The 12,352-nt window shown below is 37.7% G+C and overlaps 1 protein-coding gene across 2 annotated transcripts in view; it reads left to right on the forward strand.

Annotated features, from left to right (window-relative positions):
* The window catches only part of man1a2 (mannosidase, alpha, class 1A, member 2), a 119,149-nt gene that overhangs the window by 44,038 nt on the left and 62,759 nt on the right, over nucleotides 1-12,352 (forward strand). For both annotated transcript variants that reach the window (XM_024260564.2, XM_024260565.2), the window contains exon 5: nucleotides 7,464-7,582. In XM_024260564.2, the coding sequence (XP_024116332.1) occupies nucleotides 7,464-7,582 (119 nt within the window). The remainder of the gene's footprint in view (nucleotides 1-7,463; nucleotides 7,583-12,352) is intronic.

Genomic DNA, 12,352 nt, shown 5'->3' on the forward strand with positions numbered 1-12,352 from the left:
GCATGATTTCCAGATATCCAAGCCCTACCTGACTCAGGTGTGTCCAGCCAATTAGAACATGTCAGAGAAGGTGATGTTGGAAAACGTGCAGGATTGTGGCCCTCGAGGCCCTGAGTTGCCCATCCCTGTATTAGATTGTGGCTAAAAGCATGATAATCATATTTAAAAGACCACTGGGAGCACTTTTACAACAGATCTGAAGATGATCAGAGTGGATCTTGAACTTAAACTGTGAAGCCCTCTTAAAAGGTTTGAGAAAACTGCAACTCTTTAGCTAAACTGCAACTGTAATTCCCTGTTTCAATGACAAACTCTTTGGTCAAGTCATTTGTGGCTTTAAAAGTATCTATACACTACTAAAAACAGAAGATGGTTTTCTCCTGGAAAATAAACTGCCTAAAAATAGTTAGTTTTGATTGTAAACTCTTGTTAATTCAAATTTTCTAACCTGAATTGTTTTAAGTTGTCATTGGAGATTTATAGGACTAAATGCAACTTACTAAACATAAATCATAAATCCATCATCATCTCATTAATTTATCTTAAGCCTGACCTTGTTCAATGCTATTACAAACAATAGTACCATAGAAAACTCCTCCTCTTCCTTGGTCATGTCATCCTCATGCTTCTTGCATTCATGCTATATTAAATCTCTAAAAATAGCACTACGATTTAAACCTCACTTAGCTACTGTAGCTAACCCGTTTACTTTAATGTTACCGGGCTCATTTTCTTTGTACTGAAGAAGGAACGTCATCAAATGGCTTTTGTGGTAAAGCAGCTCTGACTGCTTTGACTTTGGCATCAGGCCTGGAAACGAGCAATCAGGCTGGAGTTCAGCCAAGGAGCTCATGTTGAGCAGAAGGCCCCACCAGAGCAGTAACCCTGTGGAGCTGCAAACGCAGCAGATGTTCAGTTCTGCCTGCAAAGAAGTTGGGATCCAGTTATCAGCCAGCCAGACTGGCCTAATTTGGTCTGGGGGGTTGACTTGGATTTGTTTAGCATTGCTTGGCCAAACTCAAAACAAGCTGAAGGGTCACAGCAGCCCCAGCATCACAGAGAATTTCTTCTCCGCTGTGTAGATGTTTTGACCAGACTTTCCAAACTTACAAGAATTAGAACAAATTATGAGACTAGACTGAATAAAGATAATTTCTCTAAACCTGCATTGTTTTCTTCTTAGTAACCATAACTCTATTCTTATAGATAATGCACAAACTTCAATGAGTCGGTTTCTGTCACTGTAGTGAAATGAATGTTTCCATGTGACATAGTCGGTTGGAAATAAATACTTCCTGGAGAGTCCTTGAATACCAATGCAGCTGTTGTATCTCGGTGTGGAGAAACAGTTCGGTTGTACAAATACAAATTCATGACATTTTGTTTAGGCGAAGGATTCAACAGTAGCACTAGATGAATATTTTAAACAATATGTCATATCTATGCTTTCCTCTGTACTAGATCTCAAACAGACTGAACTCACTTGACGTTCACAGAAACGCCTGTCTGAGCTTTTTGTCACATTTCAATCAGCAAGGCCTCCACTTAGAGACTAAAAGATGACCTGCTGGGATTTCCAATCTAATATTGCACAGAGCTTTAAAGCCTGTTCCGAAATGAAAGCGTCCAAAAACAAACGGATCATCTTTAGGTAAGTAAAAAAAAAAAAAAATCTGTATATTTAAAAAATATTGAATCAATATTTTTTCCAGTCAAAGAAATAAAAATGTTCATCGATATATAAATGGTTACCTTTGTTTTTTTTTTGTTTGTAATTTTGATGACTATAACTTATTAGAAAATCTTAAAATTCAGTATGTCTTAAAATTTATGTCAATCAAGCCAACTTAAAAAAATGTATTCAATACAAATATCAACCTCCTGAAGAATTGTTTGGTTTTCTGCTCTCGGTGCAGTGCTATTGCTGGTGCTATTGCTGGTGCTATTGCTGGTGCTATTGCTGGTGCTATTGCTGCAAATATTGCCTTGATGAGCTGTGGTAGGGAGGCAGCGTGTAATGAAAGCCCAGGTTCATCTCCCATTTGACAACATCCAAATATTTTTGATCGGGTTCAGGTCAGGTGAGTTTGCCAGCCAATCAGGTACAATGACATCCTAGTGACTGCAACAGCTTTAGGCACTGATGTGATTTCAACAAAGGCAGTAGAAACTTCATTTTAATCTAAATATGGTTGCCAAATTATCGCATTAATCACAATTGAACAAATTAGCATGTTTTTTTTTTTTTTAAACACGTTAATATCCTTTCTATCTCTAACTATTGTTGTGTTCTCAAATGTAAAACAAGGTTCCAACTGTTTGAATTAAATGAACATGAGTTGAACTCTGCTGAAAACGTTTTCTACTTCTCTCTCGATGTCCCTGTACGCAACACTCAACTGTGATGTCATCAATGTGCGACTTTGTACTTGTTTAAAGAATGAACCCAAAACAAGACCATAACACCACACTAGTATCTATTATGTAACAGATAAAGCCATATAAATCAATTATTAGAACTTTATTAATGGGATATTTTAGGTTTAAAGCTTTTTTAACAAAAAGCGGATTTTTTGATACCAGGTACAATGCGTTGTCATGGTAGCGGCTGCAGAGCCCGCAAGAATCTTGCTCTGCAGCAGCGGAGGACAGTAGCATCTAAACATCATAAGTTAAGAAAGCATAATTCCGGAGTGAAATTGCTCCTCTAGGACCTAAATTTTGTCCCGTCACAACAAAGAAACAAAGTCTGAAATGTTCAATTCCTGCTCATCTCTTATCTGCTCCTCTGTACAAACTTCTTAATTTCTCTTCTGCTTTATCCCAGTCTTCAGAATGATCAAATTCACCAAAGGAAACTAAAAAATTCCTCATGTTTTTTCTTGTTACTCTGATAAACTGTGGAATTACGTATATCAACAATGTGTTATGGTAGCTCATTAATAAGAAGTTTGTGGTAAATATTTTTGAGATTTGAAAGAACTGTTCCTACTGTTTTTGATGTTAAATGACAGCACTTTGGACTTAAAGTTGTGCTTTAGGTTTTTTTTTTTGTTTGAGATTAAAAATAATAATAATGGTATTAAAATAGTATCTGAACACTCCATTATTCTTTGACTTGACGTTCTACCATCTGACTGCTTACATTTTAGAACTCTTCTGGCTTTGTGGGCAACAGTCTTGGGTCAAAGGCCTTGCTCAAGGGCAGCACAGTGAGGGTGCTGAGGGTAGGACGAACTGTGTCTCACCCAGGTTTGGTCCAGAGTGACCCACTTCTGGCCACAGGTTCTCATCTCTGAACTTCAGATCACCAGCCAATTTTTATTTTATTATTTTTTTTATTTTTTCAGTCTCCATGAAGTTGTATTCAAGGTGTGTCAGCATCCAGTCCAAAGGAGGAAACAATTTGGTACAGAGTTGCAGATGATAAATGTCTGAGCTGCTGTTTGTTTCTGGAAATGAATCATTTACAATGGAAGATAAGGGACACTGTTGTCTGGATACATTTACTAATCATTGAATTGAACCGCATTAACAGCTGCATTTAACAGTGCTTTTGCATTACTGTGATATCACTGTTAAATGCAGCATAACAAGGACTTGCACATTTATTGTGACAGTATCACTTCTCTGCCATTGAAAACGGGCTATATTGTTGACATTTACTCATAGCAATCATAACAAATATTATTGATTCAAGAGTATTGTGTGTCGCTTTTATTGACTTGTGTGTTCTGCGATAAGATGCCGTCTCACAAACCCCAAAGATAAGACCATGAGTCTTTGTCTTTGACAGGCCTCTGTCTCCCCCTTGGTGTCACATTTCCACAGAGCCTGCAGCAAACCTGTGGGTGAAAGTGACAGACGGGAGGCAGGGCTTGTGTGGAGCAGAAGAAGGGCTCTGCTCTGTCAGCAGTCGCTCCAATCTGCCAAGATTTGGCAGGCGGTCAGGGCATCTTGCTTTCAGCTACGCCTGATTTGACTGAAATGTATTTTAGTGATACTTGCAGTTCTATGCCTGTGATGATGATGATAGCTCCAGCATGGAGCATGGTGTTGGTCTTTTTCTCTAGTTCAATCATTGATGAAAATGAGTGGTGAACAGGTTCATCAGTTTAAGAACGGAATGGGTTACAGGAGAATTCGACTTTTGTGTATCTTCTCTGATCTGTACACATCCTGGCTGTTTTATTTATTTAGAGATAAAACAAAGAATCCGTATTTATTTTCAGAAATGTTGTTTTCATGGCTTATCCATTTAAAGGCCCACTCCAATAGAGACTGTGCTTTTGCTGTTTTTTAATATATTCTAATAGCATTTTTCTCATGATAGACATATTTAAATAAAATTAATATTGAAACTGTTTCTGAGTATTTCTTTATTCAAATCCTTGTGACTCAGGAGCAGATGAAAACATTTTGTTTGAAAAAGCTTGTAGTTGTTGCATATGGTTAAAATCAGCAGACCTCTCCATTCTGATGCATCCACTTATAGACAGATAGATCCATGTACGTCTTTGTTTTCCTCGTCTGAGCTGGAATCTGGATGTAACCCTTCATCTGGACCCCACAAGACAGTGCGCTGAACTTTTTTTTATCATTGATTTTTGAGTTTCACTAATGTCCATGGCAGACATAAAATCCTGTCCACCTTTGTCCACATTTGTCATGGAAGGAATCACAGATCAATATGTGGTTGGAATTAGGGATGTCCCGATCAGGTTTTTTTGGGCCCGATCCGATTCAGAGTCATTTGATTTTGTGTATCTGCCGATACCGAGTCCCGATCCGATACTTTTATAAGACATTTAAAACATGAATAAATTAAACAAACAGATTAGTGTTGTCCCTTATTTATATTTCATTAACCTTCTTTTATCATTAAAAACTTAAATAAAACACTTCTGTGAAGTAGCTTTAATAAACAAGTAAAAATACAGCAAATATAAACTAGGGAAAAAATACAATTTTCTTGTTATATAAGTGATAATTAGTCATGTGAGAAAGTTTAGTGACTTTAGCTTTAACATCTTTAGAGCTATTGAACATTTTTAACCAAATGTGATTCCTGTCCTCATTTAAAATTCTTAAAAATAAATTATGATTTTGTTTTAGCATAAAATTTGATGAGTGTTCATGAATAGCTCATATCTCTATTAGTTTTATTTATTTAGTTATTTTTAAGATTACGTGCTTATTTTTTAAGTTCTTAAGACAACACATTTTCTGTTTTATTACCACAGTAGTTAATTTTCTTAACTGTTATTTCTCTGTCAGATAAATAAAACAGGCATATCAAAGGACAGCTCGGGTCCTAAGGAGTAAAATCACGGCGCTAGCATGTAGCAGTTAGCTGCTGCTGTTTAGCCATCTGTGAAGCATGAAGAGCTTCGCATTAAAAAGAAACAAAAACTTTGTCTTTTTCTGTTGGAATACCTTTAGAGATTGTTGTTTGTCTTAGGACAAACCAATAGAGACACTTGCTGTCAGTTTAAAGCGTTTTTAAAAGAGTTATTGGTCCCGGAAGTTAGCTTTCTAGCTAGCTTTGTTTACAAGTTAACCTTCTGCTTGAGCTACTGCCATTTTCTGCTGCGTTTTCTGGTGATGACATTTTGTGATCTTTTCATGACATGCAGACTTGGAGTGGAGTATTTATCCGGAATGATAAGATTAAATATAAAGCTCTGATCATAATGAGAATTAATGAAATATCCGTTCCTGATCGGACAAAGGAGTCCGATTCCGATCGAGTCCCAAATCACGTGATCGGCCACGATTTCCGATCACGTGATCGGATCGGGACATCCCTAGTTGGAATCATCCGGACCCAAAGAGAGCAGAAGACTGTACGGCCTGATAGCTCCAATATTGGTCGGCATTTTTGTTGCACTAGTAATGTTGGCTTGGGAGTAGGAGTAGCTGTAAGCTAGCTGGAGAGATTATAAACAAAAGAATTATGGGAAATGAGTACAGGCTTACTTTTGTGGCATTAGTCCCACTTGCAACTCAGAGGCGAGTTTCTGATGAATTCCCGCCGTTCTGCAGAAACGAGGTCCTAGAAAGTGACCCAGGTTTTGGATTTTGGCTAAACTGCATTATGATAGTTAAAATACCACTTTTACAATAGATCAAAAGATGATCAGAGTGAGACTTGAGTTTATCCTCCTCGATTGACTCTTGCTATGGGAAAGTGTAGACCTGCTGTTACAGCCATGTTCAGGAACCATTTGGTGTTTGAAAACCCTAATCCATAATCTCCTCGTGTCTAGACCAGGGGTGTCCAAAGGGGCAAAATCTAAATGGATCCCGTACACGGGGTAAATGCAAACAGCAAACTGGGATCCTAATGAGAAACCTGGAATTGGTCTTTTACTTTTGCCGTTTGACGTTGTTGTTCTATCTTGGCTAGTTGAAAACGGCCGGTAAAAACATCAGAAGTGACCGTGAATACTCTTGGGAATTTCTAAAACAAAAAAGCCCAAGGCTGACTCAGTTGGGGGTTGTTTCACCCATAGCCACTGGCAAAGAAAGTACTAATAGCCCTGCGCAGAGGCCCAAAGTATATTACAGCCGTAGAGTTTTGGAACACCATAGAGAATCAAAGGGAAGTAGTTAAGGGGTTTGAACTAAACACTCCGTGGCTTCTGCAGCCACGACTTGGCAGGCCAAATTTGGCCCGTGGGTCCCACTAGGGGCACCCATACTCAAGACAATACCAGAGCGCCACTGAGTTGTCACTCACAAAAATGTGACCTGATATGTTTGCATGCACTAAAGTAATCATCATCAAGGCTTCTGCTTGTGGGGCAATGCCCCGTCCCAATAGAGCCAACTGGATAGACTAGGGTTTTCCATTGTTGTCGGTCTTGTGCCTGAAGCTCAGCATCCTTCATAGCAACCACAGATGGTTTAAAGTCTCCCGCTAGGACATCTGTTCACCTGGCGTGGGGTTTGTCTTGTGATCCTTTCCAGCCTACAGAGAGGACCACAAGGCAAACCGGCTCTCGTAGGATGGTAAGAAGGAAGATGCAGAGCGTGGCAGAACCACCTGTTGCAGTGTTGTGGAACATGGCAGGACTGTTTGGACTGGCATGTTTGGGTTCTTAATACTTTGTTAGAGACGCGTTGGGGTTACTTGATGTTCTCAGTGGTCCGGCTGTCAAATCTATCTATTCTTGTGGTCTAAGCTCTTATTTAAAGACCATGTCTCCGAACCATAAAGCAGGATGGAGAGACTAAAGTAATCTGATTTATCAAATATCCATTCACTATGTTATTCAAAATGATGTGTTTCTTCTAAAATGTAAAGAGACACATCAACTCCCAACAGAAAAAGTCAAGCTAATTGAACGACACAAGATGTACTCTAGATGTTTGCCTTTACTTCTTAGTATCGTAATAATATATTTTAGCTTGTGTAATGTCGATCTATATTAATTCTGTGCTTTATTTGTCTTGCACAGGTAGTTCTCAAATGGGAGCAACCATTGTGGACGCTTTAGACACGCTGTACATCATGGGCCTCCACGAGGAGTTCAAAGACGGCCAAGAGTGGATCGAGCAGAATCTGGACTTCAGTGTGGTGTGTACAAACTTCTTTGTTCAAGACCTTCTGACGCTGATTGATGCTCCTGCTCTTTTGAATGGATTGCTTAATTGAGCTTGTATCAATAAACACTTGATTCTGACAGAATATAGTCAGAGCGCCCACATTTTAAAGATAAATCATTTCCACTTTTCATTAATCTTTTCTATATTCGACATGTCTCATCTTTCTTTTAATTGTTTTAAAAATGTCCTATCTTCTATCTTCCCTACCCTTTCCTGTAACTGTCTATTTTTCATCCCTCTTGTCCATCAGTTCAGCTGCTCACCTCATTCATTTCTGTTTTATTACCAGCTTTTTTCCCTGCATCTCACCTGTCACTCATTCTACTTCTGGTCTTTTAAAGTGCTCCTTGCATACTCTATAACCCCGTTTTCTGGTATTCACTATTTTAGTTTGTTTCTTACATCTACCTTTAGTCTTTTTTTGTGGCTGATTTTTTTGTTCTTCTCCAGACATAATTTCCTTTTATGTTCTATTCATTTTCCTTATGAGTGTGTCCAGTTTGATGGTTTCTTCGTATCCTTTAAGATGTTATTGCGGTCCTTTTTCTCAACTATTGTCTTTCATCTGGTCTCAATCTCTCCATCTTTCTTCAGGTTACTTTATCTTGTTATGAAACTTCATTTTTGTTCAGTTGGTTCACATATACTGACAGTTCACATATGCACACCAACCAAGCTCGCTCATCCATCCATCCATCTACCTGGCGAAACTTTTACTGCCTTTTCTTTGCACCCGCCCCAAAACACTTACTGTATGTGGCACTAGCGTCTTGTTAGTTTCCTTGATAAGGCAGTTTCAGCGCAGCTTCCAGGTAGGCAGAAAAGACCTGACAGTGTGACCCTTAAAGGGCTAATTAACCTTAGCGTCCCAGTGGTTGAGCTGTTAAGACGAATGGATGGAGAAAATGGGGAACAAAGGGGAAAGAAAAGAGCAGAATGCTGCAGGGAGAAACTGGTTTGGAGATTCCATCACTCCACATTCTCTGAAGAGAGACAAAGAAGAAAGTAGTGCATGACTGTTGAAGGCAATTGTTTGCTTTATAAACACCTCAGTGATATATGAAAGTTAAAGTTTTCAGCTTCTTGTGGTGTACACATCCTGACCTTCTTAGAGAACAGGCTTTGAAGCCATTGTTTTGTTTCGATTAACGCATTGCAAAAACTTCAAACACATGAAGGTCTTATTTTGCTTTCCAAATAAAGTGTTATTGAAAGTAGCGTTAATATTAGCATTGTACTTCTGGACTACAAAATTGACAGAAGTCATGTTCAGGCTGACTATCGGCTGTTGGAGCCATGCCATGCCATTCACAATGTATGCTGCAAATTTTTTTCCAATTCATTCACACCAACAGATTTTATGGTAATCTTTAGTGTGTCTTTGTGTGAGGGAGAAAGCCTTAACGTGGGTTCCAGTTGATATGTTTTCAGTGCACAATGAAAAACTTTTGTTTTCTTGTACAAATTCAGATAAAAAATCTTTATTCATGTTGTGTAACGTATGAGCTACTTTATAACAATGCCAGTTCAATTGTTTTCACAATAATTGCACGTAGCTGATGACAAGACACTCAACATTTAATAGCACAACATGAGAATTATTCTCAATATATGTTGATTTTTAGCCAGCTTTGTGCCAATATACACCACTTTACTGTAGATGTGTAGCATACTTTACTGTAGTGGTGTTGCATACTTTACTTTAGTAAAGTGTAGTATACTTTACTGTAGATGGGTAGCATACTTTACTGTAGTGGGGTTGCATTATTTACCGTAGTGTTGTATACTTTACTGTAGTGGTGTTGCATACTTTACTGTAGTGGTGTTGCATACTTTACTGTAGTGCTGCTGTTGCATACTTTACTGTAGTGGGGTTGCATACTTTACTGTAGTGGTATTGCATACTTTACTGTAGTGCTGTTGCATACTTTACTGTAGTGGGGTTGCATACTTTACTGTAGTAAAGTCTAGCATACTTTACTGTAGTAAAGTCTTGCATACTTTACAGTAGTAGTGTTGCATACTTTATGGTAGTAAAGTGTTGCATACTATACAATAGTCACAACAGCATTGTTTTTGTCCCTTTCTCTTTTTTTAGTTTTGTGTGTTTTAATACATTTCTTAGCTGTGAGCAGTAAATCTATTCCTGTATTTTCCAGACTATAAGTTGCGTTTTTTGTTTGTTTGTTTTTGTTTTCATAGATTGGCCAGGGGTGCAACTTATACTCAGGAGGGACTTATCTGTGATTTTTTTTTAAGATGTCAATATGCTCATATATTAGTTATTTTCTCCACTAACAACCGGTTGCCTTTTAGCAGCTGTTTCCCACTAACAACCACTAAAGGGCGCTGTAGGTTTGTGTGTCAGTTAGGGCTGGGAATCACTGGGTACCTCACGATACGATACGCGATACATGGCTCACGATATCTATAATATCGCGATACTGCGATAATTGGTAAAAATCATCTCTAATAACTAACATTATATAGAAGAACATGTTTTTTGGAAAATATATCCCCATTTATCTTTTTCAGCTTAAACACAATCATAATAAACAACTTTTCTTATTTTGTGCAACAAATTATAGACACTTTTGTGCAACATTGCTGAAATCAGTAATACTATGTCTTTGACGAGCATTGACAACAACCAAATTGGAATTATCTGTCAGATTCAATGTTAACAATAGTAAACATGATCAGCAGTGACACTACTTAGTGCAGAATTGTTGTAAACAACAGAACAAAAATTAAATAAGTCAAGTGGCGACAGCTATCTACCTCTAAAAGAACGTCACACCAAAGGATGATGAATATAATGTTTTACAGCCTCTCTCAAAATTGACCTAATTTTTTGTACACTTTTCTCTCACTTGAAAAGGGCTGAGCATCCAAAAATGAAGGCTGGTTTACTCAGACTGTTACTTGAGATTATTTTTCCAATCTTTATTTTCCATTTGGTCAGTCAGCAGTCAATAGATAAAAACTTTAAAATACACATAATAATGGCAATAAATATAATTTTAAGTGCTTCAATTAATTGGCATTCTCCCTAATTTTACAGTGAATTCATGTACTTTATTTTAATTACATTTAAATTTTAGTTCATACATCAAATCCTGTTTTATTTATTTAAGAATTACTTTAAATTAACATTAGCAACAAGTAATTACATTGTTTGAAAACGTCACATTATAAATTACCAAAGTTACACCGTACAGCAGCAAGTTAAACATTGAAGTGCATGAAAGCGAAAATTCCGACGCTCCTTGAAGCGTACACAGACAACTGCGAAGCACGCGCCCAGTTCCCACAGCAAACAGGAAGTAAGTGATCGCTGACATTCTAGCGCTCAGACAAAGTCACTTCTTACCGGCTGGATCTCCTACAGATGGATGATAAATGCTGACAGGTAGACATGCTTCACACACGCGCTACAGAGCCTGAATCTCACCGGTGCTTCTCCCGAACAAGCGCGTGCATCGCTTTTAAATGTCCGATGCAGCGCGCGCCCACAGTTCCGGCGCGCGACTCAGACGCTCAGCGCTACAGCCTCTTCAAATGAAAATATAATATCGATACTTGGTGAGAACCCATCGAGAATCGATCGCAGGACTAAATATCGCGATATATCGCAATATCGATATTTTGGCACACCCCTAGTGTCAGTATTTGCTGCTGTCAACTGACAGAAACGGAGAAGAAGTTCTGTTAAAAACAAACGTCACTGAGATCATTCTCCTCATGGACTTTATGATGATTTTCTTATTTTTATCAAGACATTATTATTACTGTTTTTTTTTCTACTAATGCTGGACAGAAGACATCAAACTGGGTTATAAACAAGAGCAGCTAAACACATTCATTAAGATGCAGCTCCTGCAGGCTAGAAGGTTACAATCGGCGTAAGAAAAAGAAAAACACTGCTGTCCTGAGCCCAGAGTGGAGACATGGTTACAGATGTTTTCGTAGAACTCTTTAAAAGAAATAACTTACCCTAACCATAATCCGTATCTTCTGTGTATTTTAAGCGAGATATACAGTCAAAGCCTCCATCAAGTATCGATGAGGCTAAATGACAGCTTCTCATTACCCAATTGGAGTGTCTAGTGTATGAACACATTTTTGGACAAACATTGAGCATTAAATTTGACTTGCGTCAAAAGAGGCAGCGGACTCAAGTTTGATACATGAATCCTGTACGGTGTTTAATGCAACGTCACGTTAAGTTTATTTAATTTGTTCATAAATGTTGGAGTTTTCTCATAAAAGAGCAACTTATACTCCAGAGCAATTTATAGTCCAGAAAATACGGTATATGTTTTTATTTGTGTTGAAATCTTTTTATATGATATCATTATACAATTTTTAGGCAAAGTTTAATCCCTATTTTTATGCTTAAAGGCATTTTGTGACTATTTATATTACCAAAAACATGACAGTGCTGTATTTTTAAAGTAAATTTACTTACATCTATTTATCTAAACAAAAAATTGGAATACAAAGTTTACTTCTTTTTTTTTCTTTACAAAAAAAGCAGAAAACTTATGCACATCCACAGTTTGTTTCTGCAGTTTGTCTGACAAACTGAAACATTTAGAGGAAAACACATTTTAGTTTGTCAGCTTTTCAGACATAGTGAACCAATCTCCTTCACTAAACTAAGGGTGACAGCAAAAGGATGTGAGATTTGGTGAAAAAAGAAAAAGCTAGAGTTTCCTTTTACATTTTTTGCACAAAC

The sequence above is a fragment of the Oryzias melastigma genome, linkage group LG21, assembly GCF_002922805.2.
Source record: "Oryzias melastigma strain HK-1 linkage group LG21, ASM292280v2, whole genome shotgun sequence".
Classification (NCBI taxonomy): domain Eukaryota; kingdom Metazoa; phylum Chordata; class Actinopteri; order Beloniformes; family Adrianichthyidae; genus Oryzias; species Oryzias melastigma.